General features: G+C 37.6%; 1 protein-coding gene across 16 annotated transcripts in view; it reads right to left on the bottom strand.

The window, feature by feature from the left end:
* The window catches only part of EYA3 (EYA transcriptional coactivator and phosphatase 3), an 87,614-nt gene that overhangs the window by 24,613 nt on the left and 45,558 nt on the right, over positions 1-17,443 (bottom strand). For 6 of the 16 annotated variants that reach the window (XM_081586251.1, XM_081586257.1, XM_081586259.1 and 3 more), the window contains 3 exons: positions 5,516-5,601; positions 3,134-3,317; positions 714-853 (listed from right to left, as the gene is read on the bottom strand). In XM_081586251.1, coding sequence (XP_081442377.1) covers positions 714-853; positions 3,134-3,317; positions 5,516-5,601 — 410 coding nt within the window. Of the gene's footprint in view, positions 1-713; positions 854-3,133; positions 3,318-5,515; positions 5,602-12,049; positions 12,188-17,443 lie in introns of all 16 variants that reach the window. The other 10 variants (XM_081586246.1, XM_081586244.1, XM_081586248.1 and 7 more) reach the window with 4 other exon arrangements.

Here is a 17,443-nt window from a genome sequence, read left to right as displayed (position 1 = left end):
GAGGTTCCAAACATAGCCTCAATTTACCAATGTCTTATGAACACCTGTCAATGGACCCATTTTTAAATATGGCTTTTTCTTCTCATTAAACGATCACATTATAGAAAAATTAAAGAAAACAAAAGGATTAGTACCAAAACTCCATTATTATTAGAATTTTGTATGGCTTTCTAGCTTTTTAATAATGAAGCCAAATGTATATCCATAATAAATTCCTATAGGGTTTACAGAGTAAGTGAGAGCCAATCTCATTTACAAGTTACCAGATCTGGTTGCAGGTTTCACAAAAACTTGGCCTAAAGCAATTTAGTTCTCTCATTTTACTCTAAGATTTTGAAATGGAGAACAGTATGACATTACTTGTGATACCCTTTGCTTTTTGAATATGATGCATTGTTCTTTCTGTTCTCCTCTGGAATACAGAACAGATTGTTCTTTCCCTTAAAAAGTTACCTGGCTACCTAAATTTGAAAAAGCTTTTTCAAAGCTGTTGGTAAAAAGGATCTGAAAGTGATATGGTAAAATGTAGGCATAAAGAAATGTGTTTTTACACTTCTCTTTTCACACTTGGCCAATTCATTTTCTACTGCTCAGGAATTAAATGGTACACAACATAGAACCACATAATCTCCATGAGTTTCAGGAATATATTTGATAAACTTAAAGAAAAAAGAAAAAAGCAGGTGGTAACTCAAATGAGTTTCTTCCCATACTTCCAATTCGCTGTCCTGGGAAGAGCTGGCGTCAGCTTTCCTCTTGCCCCGGTTCTTGCCAGTCATGTTTTTCCTGGACTGGTCATCAGCATCTTTACTTGGTGTGGTCTGCGTCAAAGACGGGCTTGGAGAAGGGTCTCCTGAAAAGGAAAAGTAAGACACTGGTATGGCCAGTGTAGTCACAGGCTATAAGAACCAGAGCAGGCTCTCTGCCTTTAAGAATCATGTTGCAGGGATAAAGGCTGGGAAACCAAACTTGACTTAAGCAATTTGGAAATTCAGACCTAACAGCATGACGAGTTACAACTAGAATTTGTATGCCTGCCTCCCCAGTGAAAAAGCTTACCTATAAAGTCGTTTTGCCCCCAGCCAAAAAATTAAGCCTGCAATCAGTTTCTCAACTTGGTACAACTGACGTTTTGGTCCAGACAATTTTTGCTGTGAGGGGACATCCTGTACGTTTTAGGATGTTTGGTTAAGCAGCCTCCTTGGCCTCTACCCATTAAGATACCAGGAGCACCCCCCTTCCCAACGTGACAACCAAAAATGTTTCCATACATGGCCAAATATCCCTGGGTGTGGGGGCCTTGGGGTGGAAGCAGGAGGCACAAAACCACCTCCAGTTGAAAACCACCACTCTAGATCTATTTACCAATTTAAATAAAATACAGAAAGCAGTAGGTTGCAGCAAGCTACCCTCTAAGTTTATAACTGGTGAAATTCATACTGAGAAAACAATATACTTTCTTCAACAAATAAATTACACAGGAAAGAAAAAGAGATGGGGGAATTTATAGGTTAGAACAAAATATATATCCACCAATCACAATGTATGGACCTTGAAAGTGAAAGTCACTCAGTTATGTCTGACTCTTTGTGACCCCGTGGACTATACAGTCCATGGAATTCTCCAGGCCAGAATACTGGAGTGGGTAGCCTTTCCCTTCTCCAGGGGATCTTCCCAACCCAGGGATCAAACCCAGGTCTCTCGCACTGCAGGTAGATTCCTTATCAGCTGAGCCACAAGGGAAGCCCTTACTTGGATTTTAAACAAAAATAAGACTTTTAGTGATTATGAGAAAACTAGAAATATGAATACCCTTTGGCATTAAGGAATTATTGTTGAATTATTTTAGATGGGATAATGGCATTGTGGTTATGTTATCAAGCATTTATCTTTTAGAGACATGAGACCTGGAATTTGAGGAGGGAATTAGATGAAGTGTAGTTGAAACATACTAGGTCACCAGGTAATGCGAGCAGTAAAGAGCCCGCCTGCCAATGCAGGAGATGTAAAAGATGCAGGTTCGATCCCTGGGTCAGGAAGACCCCTGGAGAAGGGAATGGAAACCTACTTCAGTATTCTTACCTAGAGAATCCCAGGGACAGAGGAGCCTGGCGGGCTACAGTCCATAGAGTCACAAGGAGTCAGACACGACTGAAGTGACTTAGTACACACACAGCTGAAATAAGACTGCCTGTGAGTTGTTAACTGTTGAAGTTGGATGACAGATATATAAGGGTTCGCTATACTATTCTGACAACTTCTGCCTACGTTTGAAATTCTCCATTATTAAAAAGTTAAAATTGTTATGAAGAACAAAGATATTTAGAGAAATGAATTAAAAACTAAGGTATTAACACATGTAATGATTTCAATGTTATGCAGGCTTGAAGCAGTGACCATTTGTATGTTCATCTATTTAGAAGACCAGTAGAGGCAAGATGCACAGAAAACTGCTTTAGTTGATGCAGACCATTGTTTTTAAAAATGTGTCAGTGTTAACGCTCAATAGTCTTCCTTCAAGTTATAGGATGTAACAGCAAACCACCAAATTTTCATGAAAAATAGAGGTAAATAAAAAGTATGTGCATATGTTTACTGAAAGTGTAAGTCTCTATGTCAGGATATTAAAATCTGGACACCATAATTCATTGATTCATTGCAAAGGTAGAGGTTGAAATTCGTAGGTTAAATTCTATGTATTTCTTTGGGGAAAAAGGACCACAGCTTTTCTCAAAATCTTAAAGGGATCCATGGCACAGGAAAAGTTAAGAACTACCACCCTGAGGTGTAACCAGAAGCCCAAATGATGCACAGACTAAAACTGGACTTCTCCAACTACTACAAAATGTGCTAAGATTCTGAAGTTCTCTGTGACAAGCTACAAGGAGGGTAGAGTGGGAGTCAGAAACAAAGTCTTTTCATTCTTGGTCCTTTTCTGTTCACAACATCAAGTTTTATACTCAGTCTGCCAATGACTCATCACAGTCTGGATACAGTGTTAAAAATACCCCTCACCTGAAAACGAAAGCCAAGAGGATGGTAACAGTGACTTAGACAAGAACAAAATAATCTTCACCATCACCGGCTGGATGAAATGCCCTTAAGCCAAAGTTTTTAGAGCTGCAGAGCTTACCAGAGGAAAGTCTGGGTGCTGCAGCTGCAGGCACCATGACACTGGGCTTCTCTGTCTGGTATGTGGCTGCTGCTAAGGTGGTACTCTCAGCATCACTGTTAGTCTGGCCTGTGACTCCAAAGCTGGAGCTGGGGTAGCAAGCTTGGTACTGACTCTGACCAAGGATGGTATAGGTGGGATAGTCCTGTAGGTCAAAGGGAATAAGGGAGGAAAACAAGACTCAGAAAGAGCAAAACACAAATTTCAACACAAAAGACTTTCATGTCCCTCTTTCTCATAATTATTTCCTTAAAACATTAACTTGACTTCTCATTTACCTACCTATATAGTTTTCCACCTAAGCCAATGATTTTCAAAATGCATTCTGTGGAAACCGAAGAGTCAAGAGGAGTTGCTGAGGGTAAGGCTGAGAAGGAAGTGTCCCATGCACTGTACACACAATGTCCATTTTCTACTATAATATTCTTTTTCTCCTACTTTATGTACAGAATTTCTGCATAAATTTTTGCATAGAATTTTTGAAGGAAAGATTTTACACTTTAAGAAGTTTATATACCATTGCACTAGATGGTAGTGCTTTTAAGGATAGATGAGCGTGAACAAAAAAAGCAAATATCCTACATAGTTTCCCAGTTTAAAAACTGAGTATATCTCTCTTTAAAAAAAAAAATCACATTTTCTTTAAAAATAAAGTTATTTCAAAATATCTGAAGGGAACTTTTGGTAGTTTCATAGACACACACATGACAAAATTTATCAGGTCATACACTGGAACCTGTGTGTTTACTGTATGTCAATTAAACCTTAAAAAAGCTGTAAAAAATGGGTATGATGCATAGCTCAAACACATCTTAAAAAAAATTCCACTGATATTGATATGGTGACAAGTAGGAAGACGCTAATTGGTCAGATCAATTATTTATAACGAGTACTGAGCATCTACCATAAGCCAAATATAATTCAGCGTGTGTGTGTGTGACTGTGTGTGTGGGTCCATGGACAGGAAAAAGATATATTAAAGAAAAGAGTAAGTCATACCAGCTGAACTCAGGCAGTTAAAAATCTATCAGGATATAAGGCAAAAATACTTCCAACAAGTTAGCGATAAAAAATGAAAAAGCAGAGACTTCCCTGGCAGTCCAGTGGTTAAAACTCTGAGCTTCTACTGCAGAGGGCATGGTTCAATCCCTAGTCGGAGATCCATATGCCATGTGGTGTGGCCAAAAAGAAAAAGGAAAAGCAAGAAAGAATTCCAGGAATGGTTGGATCAGGGCTGGGTAAGGGAAAAAAAAAATTGAAGATGACTGGTCTGGTTTTAGGTGTAGGTATATCAAAAAATAGTGTGTGTTCTAAGTTGTTTCAGTCATTTCCGACTCTTTGTAACCCTATAGACTGTAGCCTGAGAGGCTCCTCTGTCCATGGGGTTCTTCGGGCAAGAATACTGGAGTGGATTGCCATGCCCTCCTCCAAGGGGATCTTCCCAATCCAGGATCAAACCTGCGTCTCTTATATCTGCTGCATTGACAGGTAATTGAGACACCATAGGAAAAAGCGGCATTACTTTTGGAGGATACTGAACAGCAGAAAGGGTGGAAAGAAAAGTTGGTTTTAGATATGGTTAAATTAGGGAAATAACAGGATATTAAAGGAAAAAAGCCAATCAATCAGCAGGAAGCCTGTAGATATCATGAGGTCAGGACTAGACTCCTCATTTTGGAAGTAGTAAATGGATACTGTGAATGTGTAAACATTCCTGGGGATGAAATAATAAACACGTGGAAAACTAAATACAGACTGTCCATGACAGAAGCCAGGATATGAAAGGGAGAGAGATGTTACCCTGAAGAGTTCCAGGTACACAGCAGGAACTCAATAAATACTTGGGGACTAGAAGAATGAAGAAATACAAAAGCAGTCAAACATAAAAATGCGAACCAGAATAGTAATATTAACTGCAGCCAGGAGAAAAGATCCATGGAGACTGTGGTTGATAATACTAATTGCTACAGAGAAAACAACAAATAAAAACATAACAACAAAACCAAAACACTCCTAAAACACTGAAGATGTTACCAGTGACCTAAACAAAAAGTTAGCACAACAGTGATCAAGACCAGACCACAAGGAATTCACAATGAAATGAGCGGCTGAATAGGGAGCAGATATAATCCTATCATTCAGTCTTAGCAGAGGAGTAAGAGAGACTGGATAGCAGCCTGGAAAACCATCCTAGGTCCTCGCTCTGGGAGCATCCAGAAAAAGGTCTCTCCACGGCCCATGCTGGTTTGTTTCTTAGAACTGGCAAACCGATAATGAAAAGAAGAGAGGAAGAGCTAGTTACATGAACCGTATCAAGTAGGATGAACAAAAGGAGCACCGTACCTGGTTGGAGATGCTGGAAACTGCTGCTGCTGGAATATTGGCAATAGCAGATGAAGTGGGTATCAGGCTGGCATTTGTGCTTGAAGCTATAAGATTGAAAGTGTTAAAAGATATTATGTGAAAGGCTCAAAGAAATTGAAAATATATTCTGTCCTAAGTAAACAGATTGACAAGGAGATAAGAAACACTGGCAAAGGAAATGAATACTAGATACCAGTTTTGCTCTTTTGCATGCCATACCTTAATTGAGATTTAATTAGAAATAAAGCACTTCATACATTTTTCCTGTTTCAACTTGAGTCTTCACCTATTCCTACTAAAGTCCTAGAAAGACACAACACAATGCACTGGTTCATGCTAATGATACTAAAGAAATCGGAAGCTAAACCAAATCACTGCAGTCCATCTTCTCTGGCAGCTGCAAAATAACTCACCTGCAGTGTGACCGCCTGACACCAGAAGAAACAACAAAAGCTCTGGCAAATCCACGTGTAATTCCTATACTGTGATGTTTACTGTCACCTGCCCCAAATTTTGCCTTTTCTGATGCAACACAATTACTCTGAGCAATTGAGGTGGCTCTCCAAATTCTAAAGTGTTTGGGGTTGCTTCAACAAACACCATGTTCTGGCATTTAATGGTTTCAACAATGAGCCTGGAAAAACTCAGAAAGTATTCAATACTATTCTGGTCAGGTAAAAAATTTAAAGCTACTTAGGCTGCCTGTGTCAGGACAAGGAATTTGGGTTAAGTTTTTCACACCCTTCCATCACAAATTCCACCTGCGTTTTAATCAAATCCTCAGTGACTAGCTTTTGCCACCGTGATTTTTTTTCCCCAGGCAGACAATACAGGTGAAATTGTGAGGTACTCACTGCTCTTGAACTTCTCCTTGACTCCTCATAAACATACTTACACTTGGTTCCCACTGCAGTCACACACAATAAACGTTCACCATCAGGTAGATCAGACTATCTGACTACCTATCCCATTGGTGACAAAGTCCTCAGAGGAAAAGTTATTAGGAAAATCTCCATTAACAGTAGTGCAGGTGAACAAATGTGGCAGAAACTTGAGTACTGGTCAAAATCAGAGGGAATTTTTATCCCTTTCCCCAAGGCTACTCTGCCTAAAGTCTAGAAGAGACTGAAGCAAGTCAGACATAAGGAACAGTTACTGATGCAACAGTGGCTTCAGAAGACTTGGGACAAAGAAGAGCTCATTTGTCCACAGTCATGAGTTAAAGGTAAATAATAGCCAAATGATAATTGGGATCTCCCAGTTCTTCACTGAATGCCCTTTCTTTCCTGAGTTAGGGATCAGATTTCCTCACTACTCAGGGAGATTTTCTTTTCTATAGTACTCCTCCCCCAGGTAAATGAAAGGATTCTTATTTACTTTCTTAAACCCAACAACTAAATGAAACAGATTTTATAGTCTTATAGATAATATTTTCTTCCCATCAATATTTCTCTCCCTAACGGGAAGTCAGAAATTACTATATATAAGCTAGATGATTCTGTAAGTAGCTTTTAAATTATTCTTGAAGGAAAAGAATTTTGGGTACATTCCAGATTCTGTTACTAGTACATTATGCTAAGCAGGTCTGCTGGCTGAACATAGGTGATTTAACGTGGGGAAGAAAATGAAGAATTTAATCTCTCAAGGTTATCTCTTCCAGCAAAGTTTGTTTCTAGTTCAATTTTTCTTTAGCTCTAGTCCTAGCATATACTTCTCTGTTCCTCCTGCTGCTAAGTTGCTTCAGTCATCTCCGACTCTGTGGACCCCATAGACAACAGCCCACCAGGCTCCCCCGTCCCTGGGATTCTCCAGGCAAGAACACTGGAGTGGGTTGCCATTTCCTTCTCCAATGCATGAAAGTGAAAAGTGAAAGTGAAGTCGCACAGTCGTGTCCAACTCTGTGTAACCCCAGAGACAGCAGCCCACCAGGCTCCTCTGTCCCTGGGATTTTCCAGGCAAGAGTACTGGAGTGGGTTGCCATTTCCTTCTCCATCTGTTCCTCCTATTTACCTTTAATTCTGTTCTACTTTCTTAATAATTTATAAATGGTTAGAGGTTCAACTTATTTATATCTGATCTCTACACACACACAGGGAAAAAGGTATTCTGACAAGGTAGTTTTATAAATTTAAGAATTTTCAGATCGCTTACTGGAGGTAAGAAGGTAGACCTAAAAAACAACTGGCCACATACTCTAATTATCCAAGACAGGAAGTTTAATGTCTTGATTAGCTAGTTGCTGATACCAAGTTTTTAAAAAGTACAGTACTAAACATTACAAATTTCTCTTAGCAATAGTGGCTTCCATTACAGAAAATGTTGGTCTGCTAACCTAGAAAGTTTACAGGGCTTAATAACAGTTCTTTCCTCAACTCAATCAAATCAGTCCTAAAGTGTCATTCATTTCTTCATCTGTTCATCAAACCAGGGTGTACTGTGTGCCCAGAAACTGTTCCAGTCACCGGGGAATAGGGGAGTGAATAAGACAATGCCTGCCCTCATGTTATTTAAATCCTAGTGATATAAGTCAGATGACAATTAAGTAATATTTATTTAGGTTCTTATAACCAGCATTGAACTCAAGCTAAACTCACCTTAAAATATACACAATCACTACATGCCCTACCTCCTGCACTATTACAAAAAGTCAGGCACCTCAAAAAAAAAAAAAAAAAAAACACTGACCATCCCACAGAAATATATATGTAGGTCTCAACAACAACAAATTCAACTGCTGACTTAAAAAATAGAAGCAGCAGCAATAAAATATGCAACAAAAAGAATAAATTTCTAGGATCATTTAAAACTCAAGTGGTAACTCCTATTGATATAAATATCTAAAGACTATTAGCTCTCCAAGTGCCAATGGGATGGCCAACTGTTTTTGGACAGTTTCCACTCCTGTTTTGACAATGAAGCTGTGAAATCATAGGAAGAAGCTGTGAAATTATAGGAAGATAAGCTTCTGAGAACCATGCCCCACTCAAGGTCCACCTGAAACAGTCAGGATACACAGACAGCTTTAATGAGAAGGCTGTGGTTACAGAACTGTGAGAGGCACAGTTATGAGACGTTACCCCACAGCTGGAGGGTAACCCAAGGGTTAATGGCACATAGAAGTTGATGCAAGATTTAGTTCCTAACCACCTCACTAATTTTATATATGTCTCTCCACCACCCCTGCTCACCCCAGCTTTTGAGTTACTGAAAACAAGACCCTCTTTTTCACTTGAGGACCTTTGCAATGTCGCTCTCGCTGCCTGGATTGTTCTCCCTGGCCTGTCCCTCTTGCCCTCCAGCTTGATGGTTCCTGGTCAGCATGTCTACATCCACAGACTCTGACTCCTCTGTTAGAACGAACTCCTTTCTTGTCTTCCCAATCACAACAACCAGTTCTTTTCCCCTTTCAGAGCACTTTTCAAAGTTTATTTCTTCCTTTCTTTGTTCTCTGCCTCCCCTCCTAGTCTGTAAGCTCCATGAAGGCAGAATCTAGCTATTTTATTCATTACCTCCAACATCTAGCAAAATGCCTGGCCTGTAATTAAGTGATGCTCAATAAATACTCATGGGATTTATGAATAATAGCATGTCAAGGTTATCAAAAACAAGTGAAGTGTGAAAAACTGAGGTCAAGAGAAGCTTAAAAAAACATGATAATCAAATGAAATGTGGTGTCTTGGATGAGATCCTGGAATAGAAAAAGGACATCAGGTAAACACTAAGGCAATCTAAATAAACCTATGATTTAATTAATAATAATGTACCAATATTAGTTCATTAATCCTAACAAATGTTCCATTCTAAAGTGAGATGTTAATAATAAGGAAAACTGTGTGTAGGGAAGGGGATATATAACTCTATTATCTGCTCAGTTTTTCTACAAATTTAAATACAATACAAAATAGAGTCTATTAAAATACAAAACAAATCTCCTAGTCAATGAAAGACTATTATGTGTCACCAACACTATTAGAGCCCAAAGACATTCATTGAACATCAAGGCTGGGTTAAAATTAATTTTGAAAATTCTAAAACTAATTTTACTATTTGAATTTTAATTATTTTAACCATTTCAACTCATGAAAATAACCAGAGATTTGGCCACATAGTCACAGACACTCTAGGAAGAGGTTGATATAAAGAACCCAAATCTATTTAATCAAACGGTTTTCATGAGCATTGAAGTAGAAACTAAACAAAAGGTTTTGATCAGAATTGATCAAGCCAGAAGTGGAATTTGCTATAATTTCTCTAATTTCTCCAGGTAAGATGGGCTATTGTCAACTGTTGAAAGCTTTTGGAGGGAATGAGGGGACATTGCCATTTTGATTACTTGAAAAAAAAAAAATCAGTACAATGCTCCTTGCTTTTATTCATGCTGTGACTGGGTAGTTACACAGGGGTGGGTGGGAAGTGGGGGGAGGTGAAGCCCTGGAGAGCTAAGTAACACTCATTAGCCGAGCTAATGGAAGTGAAAAGTAGGGGTGAGGACAGTGATACTGATAGTGGAGAATTCAGGTACTCAAATGTGCCAAAAACATCCATATTTCATATCAGCCAACTGTTACTACCTTCTTTCTACCAAGTTTTTCTCAGAATAAATGGCAAAAATTGACAACTTGATGGTTAATTTCTGCCTTAATTTCTACCCTGTGCCAAAGATCTAGTGAAGAATATAAAGGGCCAACAGATTAACCAGAAAAGGGAAGGGAAATGAATTTAAATACGTGCTAGAATAGGTTCTCAGTTTGGGGAGCAGATATTGATACCATGACTTCAATACTGAAAATCATAAACATTACACTCATGTGCTGGGGCCAGACTGCCCAGCTTACATCCTTGACTTATTCACTGTGTCTTATGTGCCAAATCTGTAAAATGAGATTAATGACAGTACTTCCCTCCTAGGTGTGTTATGATTACATGAGGAACACTTATCTGTTGTGAAAACAATGCTAAACATATAATACAAACTTAATAAATACCAACAGCAATCATTAGCACAATGGAGGAAACTGGGTTAATTGATCTAAAGGGAGAAAATGTACTAAAAGGTAAACAAATTAGGATACTGGCAAATTAAGTCACAGAATGGCTTTGTGACTTTTTTAAAGCAATGGGTCTTAAAAGACCCCCACAAGGTGGTGGTTCTTGTTTTACAAGGAGGGAGAAGCAAGCTCAGCTACCAGGTTCCACAAATTCAAGACACAACTACAGAGGAGTGGTGGTTCTACACCCTGGAAGAGGATTATTAATATAAAAGAGGAGAACTTGCTTTTCTCTCATGACCAAGGTGTACTCATCAGAGATATAAATGTTTAGGAGGGACTTGTCTACTAGACTTGCCTATAGTTGGACCCCAAAGCCTACCAACCTAGAGAAGCACTTTATAAAAATGAAGAGGGTTAGAGGAGAAGACAGTCACGTTCTTAAGTTTTTCGCTCCTGGCTTGTTTCTGTTTTAGAAAGAAAGGAGGAGGCGGGGGTGGAGAAAGGAAAATAAGAAAAGAGGAAACTCGGTAAAATAATTAAGAAAAAAGGAGACTTGCTAAACAATAAGAGATAGAGGTAGCTCAGAGTAAGGTCTTAGGACTGTAACCAGTTCTGTTCCCAACAGACCAAGAAAAAGTAGTTCTTAATCATTTTACTGAAAACAGTTAACACCGAAAATCAAAACATTTTGTTTAATATAATCTAAATAAAAACATTTTTAATCCTCAAAGTTTGTATCTTAAGAATACCTCAGACCAGTTTTCGCTGTCCTAACTTCATCCCTCTGGCACCACCATTTTATAAAGAATGATATTTAAAGCTGGGAGAAAGGAGGCAGATGAGAAGCCAAGTTAATTCCCCATTTGGAGCAATGACAAATTCCCTGCATTGGACTTGAAAGGATAGGGAATTAACTCCATAGTGCCTTTTGAGTTTCTTTGTCTTCATTCCTAATAGTCCTGTCTTAATTCTAACCTTTCGGAAGAAAAATCCGGGAAGGCAGACAGGTTTAGAGTTCAAGCTTTAATGCTATGCTTTTCATCACAAAATAGAAACAAGACTGAATTTTTTGGCAAGAAAAATGCTTACCAAGAAGTACAAAATGGGGGAGAAGGTATGACAAAAACCACAGCAGAAAAGCAGCCCACACCTTACAAAGTAGCACTCATCTCACGTTCCATTCTATTTGGGCTTCAGAGAAAAGAAGTCAGCAGAGTTCTAACCTACAGTCTTCTGTTCATTTAAAAGACAAAATGTCACTGAAAACAGACTAGAACAAAATCAGACAGGTTTTCTGGACACCAACATGCAAAAGAGGAGTCTTCAATTCTGTTAAGCAGTTCATGAAGGCTTAAACTACTTATGAACCTCACTCCTAAGTTCTGGTTTGTCTAACACAAAAAGCATGCACAAATGCAAATATCCTGTATTACCCAATATGTTTGGAGATACAGGTAGATTAAAAACAAAAACCATAATAATTAAAAAAAAAAATGAAACACACACAACCATGCCTGTTTACCTTGAATGGGATAAGAATAATGTGCTGGGCTTGGCTGGCTTGTGGTTAACCCTGTAGTGCAGGTAAGAACACTGTGTTGACTTGGAGATGGAGTCTGAATTAAACCACTTTCAGGTTTCATACCTGGCCACAATGCACCTGAATCAGATAAATCGGACCAATTACAAACAATACACTGGGACTGAGGAGCATGGTTATGCTTTCAAATATCAGCCAGTAGATTTAAAATCTAAATCTTAAAACAAAAATAAATTTGCTTGTAAGAGAAAATTACTGAATCTCCCACTCGTAATATACCACAAGCAAATACAATTTCAAAGAATTGGGAGTGGGGCCATAGAAATAAAAATCCTGTCAAAAACCCCAATAGTAATATACATATATAAGTTCACTTCAACGGTTGGGGAAAATTGATCAGGATTCAGAAAAAGAGCTACTGACACCTAAGCATTGTTGTAAAGAGTGTCTGACATTCAAATCATTTGTGTGCATTGTCAAGGTGGGAGATATTCCACATACATTTAAAATTCACTTACCCATTAAATAAGAACCAGATTTTTCTAAAATGTATATATACTTCTCTGCCTCCTTAAGCTGGTTATTTTGTTACCTTTGTTTCTTCTTATTAGGAAAGACATACCTGCTTACTTTCATAAATTAAAAACATTAACAGAAATATGTAATTCCTAATTTTTAGAAATAATAAAGTCACACATAATCCCACCATACAGACTTAACCACTATTCAGTTTGCATAAGAGCCACTAAGATTTCTTCTGTTTACAATCTTGTTTTTCCTTTTTAATAAAAATGGGATGTTACCTGCTGTTCATAATTTGCTCTTCCACATAATATCTGAGAGACATCTTTCCCTGTCAGAACATAAAAATCCACCTCACACTGACAGATATCACAGCTATTCACTTTTTTTTTTAATCACAATGCTCCTAGGTGGCAATCTTTTAAAAATATATTCATACCCTTTCCTATCTTCTTAGCAGGGGGAACATATCTTTTTTTCAGAATTATTGTTTCCAAGAGCACTTCTATTCTGTGCTATGTACATTACAGAAACATCCCCAGAGACTACTGCAGTATGTCAAGACATCTGCTTAGTACTAATTAGAACTCAATTATACTTCTATGATTTGAAGGTTCTTGTATCTCTTTGCCTTTTCTCTGTGATGTCACTTCTCGACAATCTTCTGTTTCTGGCTGTATCTCGTTTTTCATCTGCTGTAAACTAGGAAACCGTAAGAAAAGCATGCTTCTACATGAGAGTCTAAGGATATCCTTTATGAATGAATTGTTTCTGTCCTAATTTTGGCTATGCAAAAGTCTACTAAAAACCTCACTGTGCTCTGAATAGTTATGGCTACTAGATCAATATAGTTGAAGCTGATAATTGGGTCCAAGAAGATTCATCGATGAAACACATGCCAGGTAGGAAATCAGTATGAAGGTCAGCCACAGCTTCAAATTCAGTATTACCTCATTTCACATACTCTTAATCTGGTAAGAAATTTATAAATATATAATGCTTTGATAGTAAAGACCTCTGCTTCACCACGGCATTCAGATATCTTAGTGTAACTCAGATCTATAAAATTTGTTGATAAGTAAATGTAAGAACAGTAAAAGGAGATGTGAAAATCTTAGAAGGTTGACAGTGGAACATGGTAACTGCCTTGTCTCAAACTGTTTTTTTTTTTAAACTGAAGTATAGTTAAAATGTTGTGCTAGTTTCTGCTGCATGACAAAGTGATTCATATATACATGTATATATACATATATATCTACACATACACACAGATTCTTTTCCATTATAGGTTATTATAAAATAATTAGTATAGTTTCCTGTGCTATACAATATAGGTTCTGTTGTTTACCTATTTTATACATTGTAGTGTATACATGTTAATCCCAATTTATCAAACCCTTAAAGCATTAAAAAGTCATAGTCTTTTCTCACCTATTATACACATGAAATAACTTATTTGAAGAGATTAAGAAACACCAACATCTTAGCATGAATTAGAAGGGCTGTCCCCCTCCTTACTTAGTTCATGATGATTTTTTTTTTTTTATAAATTTATTTATTTTAGTTGGGGGCTAATTACTTTACAATATTGTAATAGTTTTTGCCATACATTGACATGAATCAGCCATGGGTTTACATGTGTTCCCCTTCCTGGACCCCCCACCCACCTCCCTCCCCATCCCATCCCTCTGGGTCATCCCACTGCCTCGGCCCTGAGCCCTTGTCTCATGCATCGAACCTGGAATGGTGTTCTGTTTCACATATGATAATATACATGCTTCAATGCTATTCTCCCAGAACGTCCCACCCTCACCTTCTCCCTCAGAGTCCATAAAATTGTTCTATGCATCTGTGTCTCTTATTCTGTCTCGCATATAGGGTTATCGTTACCATCTTTCAAATTCCATATATATGCATTAGTATACTGTATTGTTGTTTTTCTTTCTGGCTTACTTCACTCTGTATAATGGGCTCCAGTTTCATCCATCTCAGTAGAACCGATTCAAATGTATTTTTTTAAGTCTTGTCCAGGTAAGCCACAGCTAAAGTCCTTGCTATGGTTGACATTTAACAATAAAAAATATTTGAGAATGTAGTTTTTTAAACGTTTATCATGTGAAATTTGAAAATCAATGCTAAGACTCTTGGTGATTGACTGTCAAGTTTTTCAGAAACAACTTACCATTCCAGTGTCACAATAACTTTCAGACTTATTGTAATCAATTTTTTTTTTCTAAATAGGTTCTGAACCTGGGGTGCTGGATTTGTGAACATGTTTATTATTACACTGTATTAAAATACTATCTTACTAATAGGAATAATATTAACTGAGAGGGTTTTGCTAGTCTCATTAGTTAGTATGTATTCTTAGAGTTTCAAAATGTATAATTTCTATAAATTGGTCTTTCTTATAAGGTCAAAAATTAGTGCAAAATGTCCAAGACAAGTTAAGGGAAATAGCGAGCTTTGAATGTTTTGGGCCAGAAATATGAAGTATAAACATGAAGTATATTTAATACTGTTTTATAAATAATAAAGGAATAAAAGACAGTATGTACACTGCTTCCGGCATCACTGCAGCCCTGCTCTTTAAGCCCTTCCTTTAAAAGCGCTCTTCCTAGAATTTCAAGTAACAAGCAGCATGACCACCAAATGGTCTAACTGTAGAGCACTATTGCCAACATCAAAGAAATAAAATCCTGGCTTCCTGACTCCTAGTCCGCTGTTCTTTGCCCGTAAGTTCAGACTTTCTCAAGTCATTTAAGCACCAAGAGACTGATGTAGGGCAATAGCTAATCAAAAAATGCAAAGGAGTTTTTGTCTGAGTGCTATGCTCCTGCTGCCCATAGTGGGGTCTCATCACAAACTCTACCCCATGTTTCTCAGCCCAAATACTTCCCTATTGGTTAGTTACTAACCAAACTAATCTGAGCACCTCACTTTGCAGTAACGTATATCAGAGTAGTGGAACTTTAGAGAAGACTGTGCATGCTTAGTCACTAAGTTGTGTACGACTCTTTGCAACCCGATGGACTATAGCCTACCAGGCTCCTCTGTCCACTGGGTGTCCCAGTCAAGAATACTGGAATGGGCTGCCATTTCCTTCTCCAGGTTAGAGAAGATTAGTTTGGTTAGGAACTGAAGTACATGTAAATGCTAGGAAAAAACATATGAAAAAATATCTTGGTTCATTTAATAGTTCACTGGGATGAGCTATTATAAATACTAAATAACCTGAGTACTTTTGTTAATAATAAAATAAGTAGATGTATATTATAGAAAACTGGGAAACTATAGAAAGTGAAAAGAAAAATATTGCATAGTATCATCATACAGAAAAAAATATAGGCAGTTCTGGTTTTTGCATAGGACCGTGTTAATTGAAACCTGTACACAGTGGAACTGTGTCCTCATTTTGCACGCTTCTTCAGTAACTGAGATCAAACCTGTACTGCCTGTACTGTTAACATTCAGCTTTTCTTCCAAATTACTCTTTATGTAGTATTTTCTAAAAATACTTAGTATATTATATTGTATTTTCAGTTTTACATACTGCTTTTTTCAATTAATAATGAGCTATGTTTTCAAGACACTAAGTATTCTTTAAGAATATGGTTTATAATGGCTACACAGTCTTTCATTCTATGAATCCACTGCAATTTAACACACATCTTTCCATTCAATATGTCAGCTGTTTCCAATCTTTTGCTATTGTAAATAATGCTGTGATGAGTATCTTGGTAGTACATTTTTGTGGTCATCTCTAATTAATTTCCTAGGATAAATCCCTAGAAGGGATTACTGAGGGAAACGGCATGAACATCCTTAAGACTCTTAATGCTATTGTCAAATCTCCATTTTATATTAAACCTCTTTTAAAAGAAGGCAGAACAATGGAGGTTAAGCCAATCTTTTGTGAGCTCCTAAAAACAAATAAGTACCCTTTCCCTCACACATATTCATTCAGATCACTGGAAGTTAAACCTCAAATCCTTATTCTGCCATCTCATAATTTCTACATAGCTGTGAAAGATGACCACTATTCCTTTACTTTTAAAGATCTGTCATAATATGGGTTTCCTAGATTTCCTTTGTCTTCTCTCACTTCTTTAAAAGAAGGAAACTTAAATTTCATCTCAACTCTAATATTAACTTTTTCAAACAGACCTAAATTTATGAGCACTTCTGGATTTAAACAGATTGGGGTGCAATTCTAGTCCAAGGCATTTACTAACTGTATGACCTCAGGTTACTCACTTCATCCTTCTAAACCTGTTTCCTCATCTATAAACAGGGATAATGCCACCACACTTACTTTTTATGACTGTTGGTTTGGATTAAATAAGAAAATAACGTAAAGTGTGAAGTACTTATTCTCAGCATACTGCTTGGCACAGTAAGCACTCGTTATTATTTCAACAGCAATGCCAAAGAAAGCTCAAAATACCGCACAAGTGCACTCATCTCACGCGCTAGCAAAGTAATGCTCAAAATTCTCCAAGCCAGGCTTCAACAGTATGTGAACCGTGAACTTCCAGATGTTCAAGCTGGTTTTAGACAAGGCAGAGGAACCAGGGATCAAATTGCCAACATCCGCTCGATCAATGAAAAAGCACGAGAGCCAGAAAAACATCTACTTCTCCTTTATTGACTATGCCAAAGCCTTTGACTGTGTGGATCACAACAAACTGTGGAAAATTCTGAAAGAGATGGGAATACCAGATCACCTGACCTGCCTCCTGAGAAATCTGTATGTAGGTCAAGAAGCAACAGTTAGAACTGGACATGAAAAACAGACTGGTTCCAAATAGGGAAAGGAGTACACCAAGGCTCTATATTGTCACCCTGCTTATT

This window comes from Giraffa tippelskirchi, chromosome 3, assembly GCF_054371585.1.
Source record: "Giraffa tippelskirchi isolate mGirTip1 chromosome 3, T2T-mGirTip1v1.2.pri, whole genome shotgun sequence".
NCBI lineage: Eukaryota > Metazoa > Chordata > Mammalia > Artiodactyla > Giraffidae > Giraffa > Giraffa tippelskirchi.
The sequence above is the reverse complement of the archived record's forward strand: the minus strand, read 5'-3'. Positions and strand labels throughout refer to the sequence as shown.